The 25210-nt window shown below is 42.3% G+C and overlaps 1 protein-coding gene across 1 annotated transcript in view; it reads left to right on the top strand.

The window, feature by feature from the left end:
• CRIM1 (cysteine rich transmembrane BMP regulator 1) overlaps window positions 1-25210 on the top strand; it is a 192260-nt gene that overhangs the window by 136693 nt on the left and 30357 nt on the right. The window contains exons 8-13 of the mRNA XM_030311318.1: window positions 3056-3184; window positions 11615-11771; window positions 14488-14609; window positions 15771-15980; window positions 19732-19947; window positions 23972-24193. Coding sequence (XP_030167178.1) covers window positions 3056-3184; window positions 11615-11771; window positions 14488-14609; window positions 15771-15980; window positions 19732-19947; window positions 23972-24193 — 1056 coding nt within the window. The remainder of the gene's footprint in view (window positions 1-3055; window positions 3185-11614; window positions 11772-14487; window positions 14610-15770; window positions 15981-19731; window positions 19948-23971; window positions 24194-25210) is intronic.

Genomic DNA, 25210 nt, shown 5'->3' with positions numbered 1-25210 from the left:
CTCCAGTGACCTAGGACACCAGCAGTAAGTACCCCCCAGAATCGTGCATCACCACCCTCAAAAGGCTTTTAAAATTTGTTCCAGTTTGTACTTGAACAGGAAAACACTACTTACTTGTTAAATGTCCTGAAACGAGATGACAAATGTTAAAATGCTTTCTAAAAACAGTTAGACTTCTGTCTGTATTGAATATATCACAGTGAGTGTTGTTGTATTCAGCCTAACCTATTGAGTGGAAATTGAATAGCTCTCAAGTAAATTGACAATTTTCATGAGTAAATGTTTTTGTTGAGTTTTTCTGTGTTTTAATATTAAATACTGAGGGAGACATAATTTGAAATGTATATACTTCCCAATTTCTTCCACCTAATGCATCATAAATGAAGGGGAAATACAATGTTAAAGGCAGAAAATTTTTTGCTTCTTGCATTCTACCATATTATCTGAGTCCTGGAAGACATCCAGTAGGACTTGTTTTATCTAAAATATTTACAATGCAGCATTTCAGGACCAGCACCTACTAAACAGCCCTTCTATGCATTTTCTTTTAACGTATTAAACTGAGCAAAAGCTATTATCCTGAATGTTGTAGGGAAACATGTAGGGGAAATGTTGTATTTCCTCTCCTGGAGAAATTTGTGCTTGATGTACATCCATGACTACACACACACACACACACACACACACACACACACACCCTAGCTGATGAAGCTATTTGGATAAGGTGTGGGACTGTTCAGGTCAGTGTTGCTGTTCTGATCCCCAACAACTCTGTTACTTTTTCCTTTTCCTTTCTAGCCACAGATCACAATTCTGATCTCATCCATTAATCATGATAAGTATCAAAAATAGCATGTACCTCACTATTAATTCTCTTAATAAATCCCTAAAATTCACTGAAAGTAAAATTCCATGATGCATTTCCAGCCTCAGTGTAATCTGCCCGAATATATGCTTTTCCATAATACATTCTCTAAAGCAAAAGTTTTTCACAAACTTAAGTGTCAGTAAAGAATACAAGCTTTTGTTTGGCCCGTGTAGACACGCTCAAAAGCCATTCCCTAAAGCATTGGACAGAGAGTTCAGAATCCAGCCCTGATTTTTGCTCTCATCACCCTAGAACATAGACCTAACCCCTTTTTCTGTGGGATAATCGACAGCATGGTTACTTAAAGGTGATACAGTTCCCCTGTTCTGTCTTAGGTTTGTGGTCAGGATGATGTTGACAAAACATTGGATGTCTTGTGGCTGAAAGCTGAAATGGAATCCTTATTTGGGGTGACTAATAACAGTAGTGATTAAAAAAAAACTATATAGTTTTGAAAACCAGAGATGTTTACAGTAAATTTTAAAAGAATGTAAGAAGGCAGCACAGCTGTAATTAATTCACTGTATCTTCAAACTTGCCTCAACTTAGAACTACTTTTTGATGTTTACAGTTACCTGTGAGAAAGGATACTTTAGTGATGGAAGGAAACCAGAAGTTTTACGGTAGTGGAAAGTTTATATAAAAATTTCAGGGAGATGTGCTTCAAACCATGTTGCAATAAAAATAGAGAATGTGCTATACCCTCTTCATACGTATTTGTACTGGGAGAATGCCGATCAAAGCATCCCTTGCGTTAAGTCAGAGTTGCCCGCTACCTGTGAAGCGCTGAATCATCGGCCTCTTTTAGCAGATGGATAAAAATTTAGAACTCTTGATCTTAGCAGTGGCAGCTAAAACCCTTATTTTAGTCTCTCTTCCATGGTAACTGGAGATGAAACTTGAGAAGACAGTGTGAACTAATGGATAGAGTGTTGGACAGGAGGTCAGGAACCTCTGTTCTATTCCCAGCCTGCTACTGGGTTGCTATGTAAACTTAGATAAGCCAGTCACCCTCTCTGCACCTCATATTTTCCATTTGTGGAAACATAGGTACAGACATTCCGTACTTAGCTCTTCACAAAGATTGTGAGAACCCGCTTACTCTGAAGAAGTTCATAGTATCTTTTGATTAAAAAGAGGATACAGAACTATGTCTGTGGCCCTGTTCCCTTTGTCAGCACCCTTCCCAAAATCTTACGTTATATAAATTGCCCCTTATCCACACTGCAAAACAAGAACCGTTAGTTACAGTGGGCCTTGTATTGCACAGAAGCCAAGATTGTGACCTTGGAGCCAGAATGCCTGGGTTCGAGTCTTGGGCCCATCACTTACTCTGTGATCTGGGACATGTGAGCATCCTAGATTTCCACACCCATAAAGTGGGGAAAACGATAGCGCTCCTCTCCCTGGAGTGGGATGAGGCTTGAAGGCGTTTATGAAGAACATTCATTGCAAACATTGTACAGACCCGTTATGCACTTTACATAAGTGTATAATTACTTTTATGACCCAGGACAGTTCTTCATTATTAACATGGCAGGGAAGGTAAAGCTTCACCCTTGGCCTTGGTTCCTTCTGTGCACCTCTTCCCAGAAGGGCTGCTCGCTCTTCCTGCTGACTGCTTGTGTCTAACTCTGCCACTCCCATAAGCCCTGGGCCCCGAGGATAAGTTCTCAGTCCCTGTTATCCATCGTATCATTTGTAATAATTGAAGAAGTGTCACATAAATGATAGGAAATCCAGATTTCAGAAATGTTGCAAAATGAAGAGCTGATGGACCGTTGGAAGCTATGTCCTGATTTTTTATAGATCGCTCAGAAAACATCAGAAAGAAATAAAAGAAAAGTTGACAATTTACATGGAATTGATTTAACATCTCCCCTCTGCTTTCTGTAGTGGTGACCACGGGGAAGTATTATGTAAGGGTACCAAAAAATACATAAATTGTTCAAATGTAAAAAATAAAGTTTGGGAATTTTCAAAAATCTAAATAAAAATCTTTCTGTTTCAGGGCTTACCAACATTATGAAAGTGTGAAAGCTTAGGGTTTGATGAAAATTATTGATTTTTCTTTTTGCAATTGCAGTAGTGTGTGGTTTCAAAGGTTGAATAGCGTCTAAGAGGTAATCATATGTTTCATTGCTTTTTTTCTATTATTATTATTATTATTATTATTATTATTATTAGAACCAACCTACATCACAATTGATCCACCTGCATGTGGGGAGTTACCAAACTGCACGCTGACGGAGAAGGACTGTGTTTACGGTTTCAAACTGGATCACAATGGTTGTCGAACCTGTCAGTGTAAAAACAGTAAGTAGACGGCCGAAGACGGCACTTTTTACTTTTTCTGAGCCTCGTGTGATATTGTCAAAGCATATTAGGTGATTGAATATCTCTTTCATTCCTGTTGAGGCATTCCCTTAGCAACCTGAAAGAAGAAAAGAAAAATTTGTACTTAAACAGATGCACAGTCATTTGGGGAAAAAGAGGTTCTCCTTTCTCTTGGTTTTCACCCCCATTTCATTGTGTTCAGATACTCCGCATGTCCCGCTGCATCATGGGTGCAGCCCTTAGGCCTTTGGGGTACGGCTTTCCTCTTTCCGACCACCTGTCGGCTGTCTCTGTAACACCTTTGCTGGGCTCATGCGATGACAAGGCAGTCACCCACACAGAGGGTGACACAGTCCGTGTGTGGCAGCCATAATTCTTAGAATGTGCTTCACACTGTTGATCCCAGCTCGCTCATATGTAGATTCCAGTCACGCCTCCAGGTCGTGCGTGACCTCCAAAACTTTAGAGAGTAAGTATATTGCATTGCTTCCAGAGGGGGGAGAAATTGCCCTTCTTGTTTAAAATGATTTTTAATCTTCCTGATTCTTCTAGTGGAATAAGCCTTTTCAGTCTTCTCAGCCATTCCACACGTGACACGGGTTTTTGAACTTTCTTAGTCCTTTCCATCTTTTGACATAATATGTCATTTTCCTTATGTAAATGTGTGTGGCCCAGAAACAGAACACTTTAGAATGTGGTCTGATCCATGCAGTGCTATTGTGTGGCCTGAGTTTGCATTAGCTCTTTGAATTGCACATTGTTGGGTAATACTGAGTTTACAAGTATAGCTAGATAGCACCACTCGGTGTCCTTTACATTGGCTGCTGGTAGGTGGTTCTCCATGCGTTCCACATTTGAATATTTGATTTTTTTTAAAGGATACAAATATAGGGCCAAATTAAATAAGAAATTATCCTGAAAGTTTTAAACCATTTTCCAACTGTTTGGAATATTTTTGAATCTTGATAATGTGATAAGCATAACTTACGTGTCCTCACGCAAACTGTCAAACTGGAATAAATTGTACAGAACCAAGGACAGAGCCACACAGCACTAAAGACCTTCCTGCAGAATGGCATTGAACCCTAATCCTCACTATTTCAGTGAAGTTACTCAGCTAACAACATGTCCAATTATCTCGTGAAACAGTCTGTCTGTATCTTACCTGAAATCAAAGCGCATTATATTTGCAGCACCCTTTTGCTGGAAATTCTGTTTGAAACACAAAATGAAGTGCATGGGGCCTGGCTTGTTCTTCATGAACCTATGCTGGCTACCGGTGGTCATTGCTTTCTTTTCTAAATATCACAAATCATATGTTTAACAGTTCTTTCCACAGAATTTTCAGTCATGAATGTCAAGCTTGGTTTCTGTAGTTTTAGAATCCTTTGTCCCTTTTATTTTTTTTTATTTGAGAGAGAGCGAGCATGAACAGGGGAGAGGAGCAGAAGGAGAGAGAGAGAGAATCCCAAGCAGGCTCCACCCTCAGCACAAAGCCCCACTTAGGGCTCGATCCCACGACACTGAGATCATGACCTGAGCCGAAATCAAGAGTTGGATGCTCAACCGACTGAGCTATCCAGGCACCCCTCCTCTGTCCCTTTGGAATTAACATTTGGTGACCTCCTTTAGTTTTCTGAAATCTCTTTCCATTCTCTCTGATCTCTCAAACATAGACCATACTTCTATAATAAGCAGGTTCTCCGTGAGCCTTTGGGTGTAATTATCCTGAGCTCAGAGGCTTGGAATTATTTAACGTATATAGATGCTCGCTTTGTGATTTATCAGTTATCTTGGGCTTTATGTCTTCTTAACCTTAATTGTTCAACGTCTTCTTCTATAAGAATACTTCTGATGAGGAAGACAGAAAATCACAGTTGAGTAATTCAGTTTTTTTCAGTTGTCAGTGTTACCATCACTGTGCCTGCCTGATGGAATTGGTGCTAAAATGCAGTTTACAGAACCATTGTTGTGATTGTGGTTGTTACCACCTTTAAATGTCCTAGAAGCCTCCACTCATTGGGGCCGTCCTGCCTTCATCACCTCCCTTTGGAAAGTTGAGTTCATTAGGGAGCTGCCTTGACATTCACATGTGTTTGCTTCACTGGCCAACGTAGATTTTCTAACATCGAGATCATTGGTATTGTATTGTGAAGAGTTCATATTTTAATACTTCTCAGCTCTCTTGAGCTGCACACCTTTGTGATCAAGGGAGCATACCTAAATTTTTTTCTGAACTTTTTGAAGTCTAAAAATACAGATTTCATTGTGCCTGATCTCCCCACCTACCGCCTTCATCTGGGCTTTGCTGTTTGGAACATGGTTATGCTTATATAAGACCCCCAGCCCTTCATAAGGAACCCTTTGTAGTTAAGCCCAAGGAAACCATTTTCCTTCACTTGTCATTGAAGCAAGTTAAAAATGGATCACTGGCATTTTGCAAAGTGAGACTGTTAGGAAAATTCTCTTCTGCCTGTCTTCATGTTAGTGTCATCTTCTGGCTTTGTAACAGGGACATGCGTGCATACTACGTGCTGGGAGCCTCCATCACATTAACGTGGAGGAAGAAATATGTACAGGAGAGTGTTCCATTTTGTGTCAACATTTTTTTACGTAGAAATCTTGATCAGCTGTTCATTATTTGCAAATTTTGTTTGCTTGCAGGGATCTCTGGTCTTTCTTCCTTCCCTTCTCCCTCCTTTCTTCCTTTGCCTCATATGATAGAGCACCTGCTGAGTTCTAGGTACAGTTCTAGGTGTTAATGCCACAAACATGAGTAAAATGCAAGATCACCCCTAAGAAGAAACCACCTACAACCAATACACTAATGAAATATCACCATTTCAAGTCAAATTCTTTAACTTAAAAAAGTAAGTCCGATGAAGAGGAAGCTTTGGTCCTATAGAAGAGCCCAGGCACATGCCCACACCAGAGGAGGAAAATAACTGACCCATCTCCCAGGACCACACTGGACACTCAGCAGAGGGTGTTTGAGTGAACGAGCCAGGAGCCATCAGAATTGGGGATGCCTTTGGGCATCATTCTTGTTTGAGATCCCTTTCTGAGATCTTGCTGTTCTGACCACGTACCCCTTTTGTCACACCAAGATTCTTGACCCAGGTCACTCTTCTGCTATCTCGCTTGCTGCCACCATATACCTAAGACCATAATCAGACACCTAGTAGAATTTGTCAGTTTGTCTATATCATATAGAAGTCTAGTCTTAGAGTGAACATTCTGTTCTCACTCCCCTCCCGTTAGCAATTCTGACACCTTAGGGAGCCACACCTTTTAGATGTGAGTCACAGTAAACCAAACTGTCAGACCCTTAGTTGTCAGACTCCTGTGACCGTACATGCCCAGCTGTCCTCCCAGGCTCTTGTGTCAGGTTGACCTGCATCTAGCTGGTCAGGTCAAGTTGCTTTACTTCTATGAGGCTCTGTGTCCTCATCTGTAGAAGGCAGATAATAATACCTAACTAATGGGTTGTTTTGAGGACCGGATCAATCAGTGAATGCAAAGCTAGCTTTACTCACTGGCATATGGGCATTGTTACTCTGTTTACAGAAAATGGTAGCTGTTTTATAACAGATCCATTTCTGAGTCAGCCCAAGCCAGCTGAAGTGGAAAGCCCCCAGCTTCCCCTCCTTTGTTCCAACACAGACCTGGCTCTGGTTCTTCCTGCCCTCTGAGGACACTCACACAAACAGCTTTTCTTCTACCTTTTAATTTTAGCAGTTGAATATTTTCATTCTCTTTCACCTGGTTTTAGAAAAAGGAATCTTCCTTGTAGTAAAAGATGGCATAAGTGTGTTTTTTTTTTCCATTACAGCTACTTGATAAGTATTGATTTTGTTTACATTTTTCCCTTACATTATTATTATTTATTTTTATTTATTTATTTATTTATTTTTGCATCCCGCTAAAGCCCGTTTCACATGCAGTAGCCCCAACCATTCATACCTAAGTGTTCTGTTAGGGATTAGACCTTGTTTATATAGACCTCTGACATCAGGATTTCTTAAAATAAGACCAGTGCCAAATCAATATTTTCCCCTGTTCATTGCTTTGTTGTTCATTCATTCTTTTTTCATCTAGCATTTGTTAATGGCCCATCTTATGCCAAGGGATATGAAAAGATAAAAATGGGCCTTAGCCTCGACTAATGTTAGTAATAATGCCAATATGCTGTAACGATAGTGCAACATAACCAAGCATATTATATACATAACCACTTTTCCATTGAAATCAAAACCCGGTGGTAACGAGTCTTCCAAAAAGTTCATGGAAGGTATAGGACCAAATACTGTGTTGTTTGAACACACTACAGCTTTGCTATGTTAACCTGTAACAGATAATATTCTTATAACACTGCTCAACAAAGTCATACATCAAAGGCACACAGAATTTAAATGATCCCCGACTCATCTTCTCCTATTCAGAATAAGGACAAGAAATATGGTAGAAAGTGTTTAAGTACTATCGCAACAGAAGTTAAAACCGAAATCATTTAGATGTGCTATTAGTAACCTAACACTTATTGGTATAAGCTGTTAATAACATTATTTTTTAACCAAAAATGTCTGTTGCTGTCACATAGACACAGTACACTTCAGCTCACTATATGAACTTTATGTAGCAAGTGAATTAAATGCCATCCATCTTTTGGCATCTTATTTTCCACGTCTTTACATCAAGTGGTTTTCACTGGATTATTTTTAATTTCTCTTCCAGTTTTAACATTCTGTAATTCTAGGAGTTAATAATGCTTTTATTCAGAAACTGATGCAGGCATAGAATATTAGCAAGAAGAAAAAGGCTTCATATTTTTCACGAAATATATATCCGAATCAAATATCTGAAGGTTGTAGCATTAAATACAGGGAAGCAGTCTCCATGTTTTCATTGTAACTCAGAACCAAAGTAATAACTAAAGACCAAAGTCAAGATTGGCACAACTGTTTGTCGTGTTGCATTTCTTTATTTAATAGTCTCAGGGGCTTCACGGTGCCCTTAACTAGTAGGTTAGTGGGAGTTGGCGGTATCCAGGAGTGTGAAGAGCCGCCACAGAGAAGTGCAGCACAGCCCCAGGGTCATGGTCATGTGGCGCACTACATGCAGTTACGTGGTTTTCACTTGTGATAAAGAACCAATTCAGTGGTGTCACGTTTCGGCCCTGGGAACAAACAGCGCTTTTTCTCCAGAGTAAACGGAGTTTCCTACGTGGCTGTTATCGACCAGCCATAATGCACAGGCTCTGTACTTGGCCATCATTTATCACTTTCTCTTCAGGAATCTTCCCCTATGGATTAGAAAGCATGTTTAGATCATAGTAAAGTCATAATGCTGAAAAATTATGAACATAAAGCCACCATTCTTTCTTTCATGTTGCCTCAAGTGATGTACTAAAGCTTTTCAAGCAAACTGAACCCTCCCCCCCACCCATTCATAAATGAGATATTTGTACTTTGTTCTGCTCTTTATGTAAAAGTTTGCTTTGATGGTACCTTTCTAATAAGAAAAGTCCATAATTGATACATGGATCTAGGGCTACCTTACCGTCTTTAATATTCTTTCTTTCTGAGAAGAAGAAATAATAGAAGATGGTATTTTGAGATGGTTACCAAGTGCCGGTATTTTAGGTGACTTTAAATACTAGCAGAGTAAGTTTTTTCGACCTGTTTATTTTTCTCTTAATATGGCAGCTTTGATGAGAGTGGAGGGATAAATAGCAAGAACATCGATCGATTCATGTTCATTCACTCCATTCTAAACGCCATCGTAGCACCCAGGCTGTAGAAGTAAGAAAATAGGGCCCCACCCTAGAGCCTCCTTCTGTTAGGGGAACAGAAGCGAGACAGGCCCAGTCTAGAACAGGCCAGTGAGCAGTCCCAAGCCAGGGCGACATTAGAGCATCCTGCCCTAGGTGGCGTAGCCCATCTCCTGTCTGTGAGTTCTCTGTGTGTTTGTGTAAACATAGCAGCCTTTGTTTGAAATGCTCTTCCATTGCAGAGCAGAGGTAGTTCCAGACTGATGTAGCTTTTATCAGTTAGTTTCAGCTTGGTGAACAACTTTCTTTCAGAGTGAAAGCCAGTCTAGGGCGCCCAGATGCCTCAGTTGGTTAAGCATCCAACTTCAGCTCAGGTCATGAGCTCATAGTTCGTGGGTTTGAGCCCCGCATTGGGCTCTGTGCTGACAGCTCAGAGCCTGGAACCTGCTTCAGATTCTGTGTTTCACTCTCCTGTCTCACTGCCCCTCCCCTGCTTGCACTCTGTCTCTCTCTCAAAAGTAAATACAAACATTTTTTTAAAATAAAAAAAAAAAAAGAGTGAAAACCAGTCTAGATTGAAGTCTATGGAAAAACATCTTTTTTATAGGAGCAGAAAAATATTAAGGCACAAAGATGCACTGAATCCAAAGTTCAAAGGAAGTGAATCCCCAGGGATTCTGACTCTGGGACGTTCTCAGAGCGTTTTTAGTTCCTCTATTTCATACCAACATAATTTGCTTGGTGTCATGACTTAAAATTTCATGTGATAGAAAAATGGGCTCACAACTTCTATTTCATTGTCAGAGAAAGAAATGTGGCTCTGAAGTCTTCTCTCTCCTTCATCATCCCTTAACGATGGAAACAGATGAAAACTGATGACCTTTCAAATCCTATAATTACAAATTTTTAAATGAGCCATTTAGAATTTCACTTTTAAGGATGCAAATTAGTAATCAGTTGCTTCGCAGTATGATACAGACCCACGGGGTTATATTAAATATGTGTAATGAAAGGTTTATGATCAGGACAAAGTAGAAAATTATACCATAAATCACATTTTTCTCCATAAAAGATAGCAAATTAAATATTCGCGTTTTGCCAGCTAAGATTCACAAAAGATTCTATCTTAAAATATTTATGTAAAACATGAACCCATCTCACCTATTAATTGTAGTTCAAGGTTTAATTTTAGATTACAAGATTTGTTTGCAGAGGGTCACATGTTCTGTTTTTCTTAGTAACCTATGCATTATTTACAATATTTATGCTTAAAAGGTGTCCATAGAAAATACAGATTCATTTATTATTCCAACAAAAATAGTATCTGCTTCCCATCTTGCCAGTCCCTGCAGAGCAGGAATCAAACATTGCTGTACTTTTTTTTTAAATGTTTATTTATTTATCTGGGGGGGAGGGGGGGAGGGACAGAGAGAGAGAGAGAAAGATAGAGAATCCCAAGCAGGCTCCACACTGTCAGTGCAGAGCCCCACATGGGGCTCAAACTCACGTACCGCGAGATCATGACCTGAGCTGAAATCAAGAGTTGGACGCTCAACTGACTGCACCACCCAGGCGCCCCAAAAGTTGCTGTACTTTTGCCATCACTGTCTCAGCCTCTTTAAATTTGGTTGACTTTCAGACTACATTCAATACAAAGAGGCATCAGGTTGTCTTAGTGCTCCCCCAGGCATGCTTTTCTTACTGGAACATTTTCATTCCCTATGTGAAGTCCTATCTCACACCTTTTGAAATCTTTTTAGAAGACTTCTACAAAGCTAATATCTCCACTAGCTTCTTTGGCCAATCTCCATAGTATCTTACCCTCCTTTGTTTTAATTCCAAAATAATCTTATAATTAACTGGGGACAGTTAAACATCGCTCCAAATTCTGCTAACAGAGGAGAGTTTGAACATTTCAAATAGTGGATAAACATCAATGTAGACATTTTTGCCACATACACTTTTTAGTGTCCAATTAAGCTTATCCTAATACCTGGATATTTGTCAATGATAGGGAAAAAATATCTAAATGAAACACTGTTTCACTTTATATCATGTGGTAAGACTGGCTTTTTTTTAAAGAAAGGGTACGAAATCCTTTAGGCTACATGTAATATGCAGTATCATGGGATAATATCTAAAACTCATAAGAGAAAACATTTCTTAACGCTCTATGTGTCAAGAAAACACTCTATGAACATTTAAGAACATGTGTTATTGTGAGCATTTACTAGGAGAAAAATATATAATGAAATTTGCGGTGTAAGTTTCTACTTCTCACCTTTTAACAATACACGGTAAACAGTAGTTTGAGGTAATTCATAATATAAGAACAAATTTCGTGAAAAAAATCACACTCCATTTCACCTGCACCTCAGGCTGTAGTTACCAGCCTGCCCTTCAGCACCAGATCGGAATGCGCTTCAGAAATCTATTGTTCAAAGTTGGGCTTCATTTTGTGTATTGCACGGAGTTCTGTTGGGAGAACCATGAAATAGCAGGTCTGTAACCTTTAACCACTTCCTCATGCTGCGGGAGACGTGAGACATTTACACCTGTGGAGCGAGACTGGAAGATTAGGGAAGGTATAGAAGTGTCCGTGTGTCCCGCAACACCTCACAGCCTCTGCTTGTTCACAGGGGAAGAGCGGTGCTCGGGGCTCAAGCGAGGGTGTACTCTGGACTGCCCCTTCGGCTTCCTGACGGATGCCCACAGCTGTGAGATCTGTCAGTGCCGCCCACGCCCCAAGAAGTGCAGACCCATCATCTGTGACAAGTATTGTCCATTTGGATACCTGTAAGTATTTAATTCAGAGGATCTAGTCTTAACTATCTGTAACTTAATGAAACGTCCACACTTCTTTTGTTAGCTGTTTCGTGTGTGTGTGTGTATGTGTGTGTGGATCAGTGATGCTGCGAGTCCAGAATATCTGTGCTTGCTTTGTTGTGTGAATCGGAGAACAGTAAAAAGGGGGTATAAACACTCAAGTTTTGCTTTTTTATGCAGAGGGACCAGAGCCTTTCTGGCCACTATCCTTTGGGCCTCTTCTCTGAGACAGCCTCATAGCAAGGGCCTTTGGACGCTGCCAGTGGGGAATTGTCATGAGGTCCTAGTATTACACGTGCCACAGCTTTTCATGACTGCCCCAGTGACTATTTTGTGATAATGTATTTAATGTGTATTTTAAGTTCAGTGGACAGCCGCTCATTGGCAATATGGAGCATGCTTATTGGCCACGCCTCAGTATTTTATCTTGGTTCTGGTCTGTAGTTCATACTTTTTCTTTAAGGACCAGTACATTTTATGAATTTCTTTAGAGATAAGAACCATGATTTGTATCTTCAAGTATTCTTTGTTGAGTCAAACCCCGTGGAAATCTAGATTATCCCAGGAGATAAAGACACTTCACATTTGTTTAGTGTCTGTATTAGTGTCTCTTTCTGCCCTTATAGCTTTGTTGGTTCCCTAAAAACTTACCTGTCATAATCTTGCTTTATCATTTTTTTCCCTTGGTTCCCTTCCCTGTCTTTCTGCCTTTCCAATTTGGTATATTTGTGTATTGCTAGTAATTATAAGGGACTTAGGCCCATCATCTCTTGCCTGGCATTTTAGTTACCATTTTTATTCTTTCTCTTAGAAATTCTGGTTTAGCAGGGTTAGGAGAATTTTAAATCTAATTTGAATCAGATAGTTAAATTAGGAGTGCTCACTATTCTTAGGAAGTCCCCAAATAAATAAACCGTCATTGTTCTTAATCCTAAAATGTGACTGTGATACCAGCACAAGTATAATTATTTCTTAGCTTCACTGCTAACGTAGAATAAAGTGTTATTATCGTAATAGTAACTACAGCCAACCTGCTGCAGTATTATGACAGCTCAGAACCAAGGCTGCATTCAAGTCCAGCCTTCCCCTTGAAGAGAAATCTCTTAGAGGATTGTGGGGTCCACTTCATGTTCCTATCAATGAGAGCATTCAGTGCAGACCAGGTGGACCAGCAGAGACAAATGAGTACTGCCTCAGCTAGAACATGTGTTTCAAGGACACCCTCTGAAGGAGGCACGTTGGCCAGACACCATGTGGGAGCGTTAGGAAGAAGGCGGCCATCAGTGCCCCTTATACATACCTGCTGAGTTGATTGTTACTCTCTGTGTGCAGCCAGGGCTTACGGAAGGATTGGGTGGGTAGATGGACAGATAATAATACATAAAGGAGTGAACAAACAAATCAGATAAAGCCTCAATAGAACTTAAAAAGTGACATGCTGTCTGACATGAGTATGAATAATTCATTTAATTCATTGGTCTCATTATGGTGGCATAAATAAGATCCTAGTGTTCGGTTCTCATTTCACTTAGCAGATTGTAATTTAATTGTCACGTGGGCAGTGGTATACTGAGGGTTTCCCATGGCGCTGTCTTCTTTTGGAGTTCCTTGATTTATCCAAGATGAAGACAGGAATTTTTTTTCTCTTTTTTCTGTTTTTAGTTGGACACCACTGTTGCCACTTAGGGCTAATGGGGATGAAACCTGAGGGTAAACAGAGTAACTCCTTGTCTGAGGCGTATTAAGTCAAGTAGGGCAGAGCCTGCAGAGGAGATGTGGAGCCTAGGAGAAGACTCACTTCTGTGGCTGGTTGGACACAAAGTGAGCTCCTCTGTAATAGACAGTGACATTCTCCTTTCAGAGAAAATAAGGAATGGTTGTTAAGAATTTTTCTTTTCAAAAAACCTCCACTTAAACTGCTGTGATGTATTTCATAAACACATATTTATTTATTTCACATCATCTTTCTGATCACAGAATTCAGGCACTCTAGTTTATTAAAGGAAAAAGATCACTGATGCGGTCTTTTTCCTTTACCCTACATGCTTCCGTCCTACCCCATGTACGGAGCACTGCTGAGTCGGTATTATTTTCTAATGAGTGAAACAATGAGCGGACACTGATGGCAGGGTTTCTCAAAGCTTTGATTCTTTCTCACTCTTGGCTATAGCATCCGCAGGTCTGTGGAGCCTTAACGTTCTCCTTCTGACTTCCCTAAGTTCAGTGAAGCGCTCATTACTATTTTTACTGGTGTCTGAGATCTCTCAGAGATTGTGGTCCGTGAGAAAGGCCTACTCTGACAAACGAAGGACTCTTGCCCCAGTGCTGGCCTCTAGCAGTGCCCAACAATATATCCTTCACCATCCTGTTCATGGCATTATGCATCCGTCTTTTTCATATCATGGTACTCCTTTTCCTAATTAAAACAACAGTCATGTCATTGGGGTTCTGATGGTCACATCCCAGAAGCACATTAGTACTTGGGCAATTCTAAACCTTGGCCATGGGTGGGTGGCGGTCACGGCCACAGAGAGCCAATTACACATCACTCCACGAGTTTTGGAGAGCGTAAGTCAAGTCATTCTGCTTCATAGCAGTATCACTTCAGTGACCCTTGATCGGAGCATTTGGGCATCATTTGAGACTTTTGGATTTTCTGACCTCTGACAAAATTTTAATTACCCAGGAAGAATAAGCACGGCTGTGACATCTGTCGCTGTAAGAAATGCCCAGAGCTCCCATGCAGTAAAATCTGCCCCTTGGGTTTCCAGCAGGATAGTCACGGCTGTCTTATCTGCAAGTGCAGAGGTAAGTGCGATCGCATGACCCTCCTTCCCTCCCCACCCCCCCCCCCCAGAGCAGACAGGACTCAGAAACAAAGAACAGGAGGACATGATGTAAATGGAACAGTTTCAGTGATAATGGTCTACTCAGATACAAATGTCACTTGTCCATGGGACCATCCCTTTTCCTCATGTCTCATTGGAATAAGAGCTCAGAATAGAATTTAAAATAAACATCTAATAGCCAAGCATATTGCACCAAATTAGTGACTTCTCAGCTCTTCAGTTTCACTCATCTTAGGAACGTTAGCCTAAAGCACCTTTGTCTTGACCTCCATAAAGGCTGCCTCTGTCCAGCAGTGGCTTGATAGAATTGATGCAGCAAAGAGCCCTTTTCAGAACCCATGCGGGTGGGTGTGGCTAAGCAGCCTGCTTGTGTGTTTTCTGGTAACACGGTTTGCGATGACAGTTTAAACTCGTGCTGAATAAGCACATGCCAGCCTACACCTCTAGATAGGCATGAAGCCTGGGCATACCTTTTGCCTGAGACTTCCCATTCCTGGGATGTCCCTGAAGCCACGTGAACATGCACGCTGACCGCCACTTTTGCCCATAGCCCAGCACCCACTCCGGTATGTTTTAGTTGTCTGCGTGATCCACATACTCAGCAGTAAAAGATCCCTAAGTTTGTTGTGTGTTTTTTTTTCAAAGTTAGACAGTTACCACCTTAACAGTGTTCTTAAGGGATCAGAGTAAACAGAAATCTAGTCACTGCTTCAGTTGTTCCATTGAACAAAAATCTGTTAGTTTCAAGAGGCCCAGGATTTCCCCATTGGGTGACTTCTAGAGAGGCTATTCGGCATGTATGGAACATAATATACCATTTTCTGTGAAATCAGTGCTCGTTTACTGCATAAAACATGAGCAAGTAGGAATGAAAGGAGTAAAAATAACTGTAATCCCGCCAATAGAGAAACATATTTGCCAGTTTTTTTCCTGTTTTTCTTTTTTTTCCAAATTGAGAGCATATTGACTTACATTCTTTTCGTGAGCCTTTCCCGTGTCGTGAGCTGTCCTTTGTACACGTGACTTTTGGTGGCTGGGTAGCATTACCTGGGAGGACACTGCAGGCTGTTTCTCCTGTGCCGTAGCTGCTGCTTGACCAGGCTGCCTTCTGTCTGTCCAGAGGTCCCTGCTTCAGCCGGGCCACCTGTCCTGTCAGGCACATGTCTGTCCATGGATGGCCATCATCATAAAAATGAGGAAAGCTGGCATGACGGGTGCCGGGAATGCTACTGTCACAATGGACGGGAAATGTGTGCTCTGATCACCTGCCCGGTGCCTGCCTGTGGCAACCCCACCATTCATCCGGGACAGTGCTGCCCGTCATGTTCAGGTAAACGCTGGCTGCCATCTTGTGCGCTCCCTCAGCAAAATGACTTCTGCCTTGCAGGGCCTCATCGCATCTTTGAGTGTGGGGGGTCTTGCCGGGGATGACCCCCCAGAGCACTTTTCAGCTCTCTGTGGCTTTTGTCAACAACAGCCACAAAATCAGCCAGGTGTTAGCAATGATTAGCCAGAGACCAGAGAAAAAGCAAAAGCCCTAAAACTACTGTCCTCCTTTTTTAATGGTTTACTCAGTTACATTGGTCTTTGAACTGTATTTTTTTTTTAAAAGGTTTGCAGACCTGATGTCCTTTAAAGTCCAGCTCTCCATTTTATGGATAGTGTATTGAGGCTGAGTGCTTTAGTTAATTGGAGGGGATTGATGTTAACTTCATTCCATTAAAGCATATTATTTATAAAGGACTATTTGAGAGGGAGAGGATTAGCGAAGTCTGTGGCTATTGCCCTTTTCTAAATTAATGGCTATGTGGTATTCTTGCCAAATGGAGATATTTAGAGTGACCACACATCTAAAACATTTAAAATCATAATGCTGGTAATCAAGAGAAGTTGCTAGAAGAACAGACCAGATTATGTAACTCATGGGCGTCTGAATTATGGCTGTCAATAATGGTAATTATTACCATAATAGCGCATCTAGTGCCTTTCATCCAAAGAGCTCAACGTAGTTTTATATTTATTATTTCTTTCTCAGTACAGGCCACTTTGAGTTAGGGGAAAATGCACTCAGGCAGTTTTTCATTTGAAAAACAGATGCAGAAATTCTAACTCTCTTACCCGAAGTAAAATAGAGTGTCAGAAGGCCACGGAGAAATGAAGTCTCCCGATTCTTGCATCTGATTTCATTTAATGTTGGAATGTGTGTCCTGTCAGATTTCAGAGTCGGGATACCTTCTCGTCCGGTCCATCCCATCCCTCCCTGTGGATGGACCCACCTATGCCATGGATGCAGTCAGGAGTCAGGAACCGGAGACCTGTCTTTCTCCAGCAGGACAGGCACAGCCTGAGGTGGGGGGCGGGGGCAGGGGGAGGGGTGGCGGCTTCGCCTGCCATGGCAGGGGAGTCCCTATTAGCTCTGAGCTTCTAGGCCCCTCAGTAACTAAGGTATCAGAGTGACAGGCAGCTCCACACCCCTGTAGAGAACCAGATTGTCTTGTCCTCATATGAGTCTTAGGTGTTCTATATCGAAAGTTTCCTTTTTCATGTGTTTTGCTAGTGAAATATGAAAAACCACCAGTATCCACTCAAACAGAAGGTCAATGTGCAGTGTAATGAGACAACTCTGTTGACCCTCTGGGGAAGAAAAAAATCATTTGTTCCAATGAAGACCCAGTGCCTTAATTTTATTTATTTATTTTTTTAATGTTTATTTATTTTTGAGAGAGACATACACAGAGTGTGAGTGGGAGAGGGTCAGAGAGAGAGAGAGAGACACACAGAATCTGAAGCGGGCTCCAGGCTCTGAGCTGTCAGCACAGAGCCCGATACGGGGCTCGAACTCACTAACGGTGAGATCAGACCGGAGCCAAAGTCGGACGCTTAACAGACTGAGCCACCCAGGCTCCCCACATCCCCTCCCACCCCCGCCGTGCCTTAATTTTAGGCATCAGTGTATGGAATATGGACCACACACCTGCGTCTTTGCCCCACTTGTACTCCGTGAAGAAGTGAGCCAGAGGGCTTCAAATGCGAAGACATTAGTAAGAATAGACCATTGATTTAAGAACTGAAAGTCAGTGGGACTAAAATGAGTTTTCTCTGTTAAAGAGATAGCGAAAACTCTTCTATAAACACACACAGTAATTGACGTATCATTGTGGGTTGCAAATGTCTAGATATACATGCATAAAAACATGTGTATATGTGGGTATGTAGGTATATTTTTCTCCAAATATCTCAAGTGGGCTACCACTTCTGGACTCTGCTGATGAGAGACCCCAGAAGTATTGCATTCGAGAACCCCTATTTTAAATATTTTCTCCCATTCAAGGATCAGCTGTTTTCCTTTCGGGGGTAGCTCCTAAACTGTCCTGCTAGCAGATTCACCAGACGATACTGTTTCTCAGGTTTTTTTCTCCTTCTCTCCCTCTGCCTCTCCATTTGTCTCTTGTCCCCATCTCTGCCGCCACTCACATGTTCTCCTTGAGGCACGGAGTATGGCAGAGAAGCTGGCAAGACATCTGCAAACGTGCCTTGCTTTCTTCCAACCACTTCCTTCTGCATCAGCGTTGAGAAGGGCAGTGATTGGCAAGCCTCTCTAAGTCATTTTGGAAAGGAAAAGGCAGTAAGGGAAAGGCAGTCATGCTTTTCCAGCATTAGCTTATTGCCACTCTTTGGAAAAGTTTTTGTCTCCTCTGGAAACCATCTCGTCCCCCCTCACTTGCATTCTAGTTACTATCCTCTCCACTTGTCTCATCACTGGAGAGTTTGGTCTGGTGGCTTATGAATGTAAGCATTGGCTAGTATGTCATTTCTCCCTAATCAGTCTACTCGGGCAAAGCTCCAGTCTTTTCCTGAGACAAAGCTGTGTTCATAGTCACCATCTTAGCTGGGAATCCGCCCACAGCACTGTATCTCATCAGAGTTGTGGACTCTCACGCTGACCATCACTTTGAAAGTAACAGCATGGGAGCTCTTCAGAGATTCCAGCTCTGAGCATCTCTGCACAGACAGGGGAGCTGTCCTGGGGCCCAGTTTCCACTGAGCTCCAAGCATGAGCTAGCGTGGTGTCTCCAGACTGCTTCTCGGCAGGGTTCACCACTGTCAACACCTTCTTGAAACCCTTGTTGTATTTGGATGACACAAGTTTGGTTAATGTCTCCCTCAGCACAACTTCAGGGCAACTCCCAGTACCGCTGCAGACCTTTTCAACATTGAGTTCCCTCTCTGTCATTATCATCTCACCAAGACACCAAAATCGCCTCTCTTCTGGGGCAAGAAATCATAGTTATCATCAGTTTCTGGGCATTTACCTCTCTTGATGATGACATTGCCAAGCAAATGTTTAGTCTCAGGTGAGGGTTTCCAGACTGTTGATTCTGAAAGAGCATTCCTGCTCCGTTTGCTGCCAGCTAGTCTAGGGGTGTGGCCTGCTCGACAGCAGGATGTATTTCCAAGCATAAACGTACGCAGGATCATAGAGATAATGAAGTGGATGGGGCACAGACCGGGTTGGAAGTTGTGTTTGATCTGGAGGCATATCCATGATCCAAACAAACATAGTTGGGGTGCAGATTCCCTGTCTGCCCTGAATACCTTGAGTCCTCTGCTCCTCATATGTAACATAGGATCCCAGTACCTACTTCACAAGTTGATGGGAGGAATAAATGAACCAACACACATAAAACAGCTTGGAAATTGGGCCACAGTAAGCTTTCAGTAAATGAGAGATTGTTATTCTAGACACTTCCTATACATTCAGAGATCCCTTAAGAGGCCCTGTTCTCTTCTTGACAGGAAGAGTCCCTCTTGAGGTAATTTAATTCCCTTACTGAATTCTGTCATTACCGTTGACACACTGGAACCACTTGAACCTCTCTTCTGGAAACCAGCTCTTTCACCGTCCCCTTCTATTCCTGTGCATGGAATATTTCTTCACCGTCGTCTCGCTGAGAACAGAGTGAGATACTCTACCGCCATTTCTCTGTCCCTTCGAGCAGATGACACCAGCTTCTCCAAGGGTTGGCAAGACCGCAGTTGAGTAAATTCTTGTGTCTTGATTTTTTTTTGTCATTTCCCAGATGACTTTGTGGTGCAAAAGCCAGAGCTCAGCACCCCCTCCATTTGCCACGCCCCCGGAGGAGAGTACTTTGTGGAAGGAGAAACCTGGAACATCGACTCCTGTACGCAGTGCACCTGCCACAGCGGGCGGGTGCTGTGTGAGACAGAGGTGTGCCCACCGCTGCTCTGCCAGAACCCCTCGCGCACCCAGGACTCCTGCTGCCCGCAGTGCACAGGTAACTGCGCCGTGCCTTGGGACGTGCTTGCTGGGGAAGCCTGCGGCTTGGGCTCTGTCGCTCCGCAGAGCCAGCAGGCCGGGCTGAGCCCCACGTGGCAGCATGCCAAGCCCGGGAGCCAGTCACCCAGGCCGGAGCAGCTGGCAGCCTGCTTCCTAAATTCATTCCCCTCTATCAGCCACGTATATTTATGTAATTAATATGCCTTGCATTTGAGGTGACTTTGAGGGGGAAAAGAGACTGTTTCTTTCTGCCATTCTTGTCTCTCAACCCTACATCTCAGACTTGGGAGACAGCCCTGCTGCAGCAAATTATTCCAGCTGATTTTGCTAATGTGGAAAGTCATCTTTGTCCTTAACAAATGTGAAGAGCAGTTATTGATAAATAATGTAAATAAAATTCTTTGTACGGAAGGGTGGTGGAGATACTTGTGGAATGTTAAACAGAGAATTGATAAAATGTGCATCATGTTCACCCCCTCAAATCTGCAGTGACAAATAAATTACGATCCAAAAGTATTAACTTGACTAGCACTGCACGTGCACAGAGAGTAGTGTTTTTACTGCTCAGGTAACCTGCCTTTGCTTGTAAATTCATGGTCATGATTCAAAGATACAAACGTGATGAAATTTTGTCAAGATTTTAAACATAAGTTACTGGTTTTATGACTAAAGTAGCACTCGTAGTTAACACCGGAGTATATTCCTTTTTCCCAGAAGGTAATTTGTATATATAACATCGCCAAGTGGACAGCACAGCTACTTTTATTTTGTTGTTGCTTAGCTTTTGGTCTCTTCCATTTAAATCAATAACCATTTGCCTTCTAAACGTATATTCTTAAGAGTAGTTTTACTCAGTAAAACATAAACCCATTTGTTTCATTACTTTTTTTTTTCATTTTTTTTTTAATGTCTATTCATTTTAGAAAGAGAGCACGCATGCATAAGCGGGGGAGGGGCAGAGAGATAGGGAGACACAGAATCCGAAGCGGGCTCCAGGCTCCGAGCTGCCAGCACAGAGGCTGATGTGGGACTCGAACTCACAAACCATGAGATCATGACTTGAGCCAAAGTCGGACGCTTACCCGACTGAGCCACTCAGGCGCCCCTCATTACTTTTTTGTTTTTTAATCACTATTTTATTCACGTTCAAACCCTTACGTTTTTCGGTTCAGTTCCTAAGGGGAATAGACACCCCTGTGCACTGGCTTTGTGTTTATTAACTTACACCTGGGTGGCTTGTCTTTTCTTAACATACAACCTGAGAGAGAGTTCAGTGATAGCTTTCCTCTTAAACATTAGGATTTATTGCTTTATATATCAGTATTCCAAACATTCCTCTTATATTTGAATAAGAGCATTTCTGGAATGCTATTATTTTAAAATAAGTCACCTGACCCATAATTGATCTTCCTGAACTTTCCATTCATTGTTATGTTGCAGCAATTTTAAAGATTCTTAAAATGCAAAACATCATTTTCTTCACAGTGAATTTTAACAGTAGTGTTGATAAAGGGTGTATTTCACATCTGGAAAAAGACCATCTCTAATCTTAGGATGTTTGCCTCCTAACGTAGTCCAGAAAGGAGACATATGTACAATTAGAAGAGTTGTGTCCCTCCTGATGATTGTTTCCCCTAGAGTGCCCTGTTATGCCCTCTGTCCTTCCACTTTCCCCCTCCTCTAGCCTGGGTTTAGAGCAAGGTCTGGAAACAGAAATGGGTTCACCAAGATTGAGCATCCTTGCAGGTGGCGATTCTTCGCCAAAGTAAGAAAGAGAATGGAATAACACTTCTTTCTTTTTAAAGGTTTATTAAATTCTCTTTCATCCTTTACTGTTTAGAGTTTGAAAGAAGCATAGCACAGAAGAGAGAGGGAGGTAGAATAGAAATAAAAGGAATGGATGAGCGCCAACCAAGGAATTGGTAAAAACGAAGTTTAGGAGTCAGTATTTGGAATCAGAAGTATAAAGATGGGGTCTCTGGAGCGGGAGGAAAATAGGAAGAGAGGCCCAAAGAAGGAAGATACCATGGGCAAGATTCCCAGATGACCTGGTCAGCTAGGGTTTGGTTAGGGGTCTCCTGCCCGGGGGAAGGAGCCCCCAGAATCTGCATCTCCGCCCTGGCTCCTGTTCCAGCACTGACAGCAGCTACCAGTGTCCCCCAGGGTCTTCTCTAGGCCTCAACAAGAGGCCTCCAGACTCTAGAGTATTCATTTCACTTGGTACTTCTTAGCTCCATCACTGCTGTCCCTGTCCTCTTCTAAATTTTTAGACATGAGGGTGAATACTGCTTGCAAGAGCTAAGCTGTCATAACCCAGAGGACCCTCAGGGCAAAATTATCCCTGGAAATGGATGACCCTGAAAAGGTCACTGAGAAGGGAATCCCAAACCCCCCATTTTTAACCCAAATGGAATTCATCTATGGAACCAGCCCCAAAGTTGGACCGAGAGCACATTTGGAGCAGTGGAACCAATGTCTCTTTTTCACTTGGGAATAGCTTTGGGACTGGCAGTAGGAGATATGGTTCCATCACTTCCAGGAGAGGGCATGGCACCCATTCCATTTTTTGTTTTGTTTTGTTTTGTTTTGTTTTGTTGCCCAAAACAAAGCAACTGCCTTGCTCCTCAGAGAGGCTCTTGTCAAATCAAACTTGTTGACTGTAGGACGTATTCGTGAGGTGGATGGAAGGAGAATGTGTTGGCTGTAGGATGTATTCTTGAGATGGATGGAAGGAGAATGTGACATTTAGAGCTTCTACATCACTGTGATAACTGCCTATCTTAGTTAGTTCTGTTTTGTGACTGAAAATAGCAGACTTCGTGAGACTGATTCCAAGAGGAGGATATGATCATTCTTTTGACCATGTGGCCACTGAGAAAATGTAGAGGTTTGCCGGGTAGGACATCATGGCTTTTTCCAAGCTCTTGACTGGTGAAGGTGGTTGCAAGTGCTTTCTCTTAGCAGCATTGTCACATTTCTGAACTAGGAACCTCACTATCCTGTTTTTCTTTGTTCTACCCCAGTCAGGTTTCTGCTTGAGGTTACAGCTTTTCTTGTGATTTCAATGGATGCCAAGACCCAAAGAGATAACTGGGTTTTCTGGTAACATTCTTTTCTGTTTCAAGTTTGACCTGAGAACCCTCTGGTCAAAGTCTTTAACAAAGGCACAGACGACTTGCAGATGATGTGGGTGCCTCCTTATTGAGTAATTTAGATTTCCCATTATCTCTTAGCCATTAACGTGAATGCCTGAACACTGGGATGTTACAAATGGGTGTTTTGAAGGTGCAGTGAAAGTCTGTTTGGATATCAATTGGTTAAGACTGCACATAGCTGCACGTAAGAGGAGAAACCCAGCTACATTTTTTAGACAGATAGAAGTTTCTTTTACATACATTACAAGAAGTGCAGAGGCAGGTGTTTATCGGCATTGATCATTGTCTTAGATACGTAGAGGTCCGTCTCCTACAGGTACGATAAGGATATTACAGCTACAGACAACACACTCATATTCCAGGCGGGAGGAATGTGAGAGTTGCACCACATCTGCGCTTTATTAGGAAAGCGGAAGCTTTCCCAGAAATCCCTCCATTAGCCATTAAGTCCCATTAGCCACAACCAGGTGACAGGGCCACCCTTAGTTGCAGGGGAGACTGGAAATGCAGGGAGCAGGCTCGTCTTGTTTGACTTACACCTGTTGTGATCCAAACCCTCCACCACCCACCCCACCCCCCAAAACCAGGATTTGGGTAGGCTACAGAGGAAGAGTAGAGAGGATGTTGTACAGACAACTAACAGAATCTCGGTAACAGGTCTTTTGTGGTCCTTATTGTCTTGCGTTCAAAATTCAAGACCCTGCCCAAGTCAGACTTGCCATTTCATTCCTGAGTCACTTTTATAGGAGGCACACCGAACCACAGTGACTGAGTGTGCTTTTTATGAGACATGGTGAAATTCGCTATGTTGCACAGGTGGCCTATAGCATCTCCTTTTCTCTGCTGACCTTATGTTCGTTTTTCCAGATGAACCTCTTCAGCCTTCCTCATCCCATAATGAGAGCGTGCCTAGTTACTGCAAAAATGATGAAGGGGATATATTCCTGGCAGCTGAGTCCTGGAAGCCTGACGTTTGTACCAGCTGTGTATGCATGGATAGCGTAATTAGCTGTTACTCTGAGTCTTGCCCTTCAGTATCCTGTGAAAGACCTGTTTTGAGGAAAGGCCAGTGTTGTCCCTACTGCATAGGTAAGACCACGAAAAAAAATCTTGGGTTTCTACCATTGGCCACTAAATCTACATTGACAGCCATTTGCCTACATCAGTTAATGTTTCTGACATGTCACACAGAGCCAAAGCGCTAGTTTCAGGAGGGTGATGGGGAAGACGTGTTCGCAAGGTAAAACATATTAAGAATAAAGAAATGCTCTCTCAGAATGCCATGATGTTATAGCACTGTCATGTTCTATTGGGCTCCTTTGCTGTTCCAGGATTTTCAATATTCAGCTCCCTTTCTCCACCCTGTTATTTACAGCGGTCTTTCTGTTCACAGAGAAACACCATGTCCCGTATTAAGGTACACTTAGCACATAGAGCTCGCTGCTGCCTTGACATCAACTGAATAGCAAATACTGATTTAGTGTCCCTGGTATTCCTCTGTCTGCTGACACTTAGTTGATTCCATTTAAACCAAGCAGTTGTCCATGTTGAGGGCTTTCGGGACACAAAGTGAGGCCTGAGAAACTGACAGAATCCTCTCCTTATGACCCATGGGGATACAGCTTTTCAGCATGAGACATATGTATGTTTGCCCCTGACGTCTATACTGAAATCGGTCCTATGGATATAAGCCAGATGCTGTTCTGGAGTCCAGAAGGCAAGGCTCAGACAGCTGGCAACTCTAATAAAAGCACAGTCCCCACTCCCAAGGCTCTCATTCTCTTTCATTGCTTTTGTATTGAGTAGAGCTCATGAAGTCAAGTGAAAGACAATGTACGCCTCTCAAGCCAGTAATGAACGTGTAATCAGAGTAGCAGGTGAAAAATTAGGCAAGCCGTATTAATTGCATGTATTGTGCATTTACTGTTGGAGATTCTTGCATGCTTTCTAGATACAAGTAATTCTGTATATTTGGGATGATACTTGAGGAATAGGAGATGATCTGGCCACAGTGCTTTGTACCAGTTTCCAAAGGAGAACCAATGAATGGCACTCAGGTACCTGTTGGCCACAACTCAAGCTTATCAGGACAGCTCCCTCTCCTTG

Source organism: Lynx canadensis, chromosome A3 (genome assembly GCF_007474595.2).
Source record: "Lynx canadensis isolate LIC74 chromosome A3, mLynCan4.pri.v2, whole genome shotgun sequence".
Taxonomy (NCBI): Eukaryota; Metazoa; Chordata; class Mammalia; order Carnivora; family Felidae; genus Lynx; species Lynx canadensis.
This window is presented reverse-complemented; position numbering and strand designations above follow the sequence as displayed.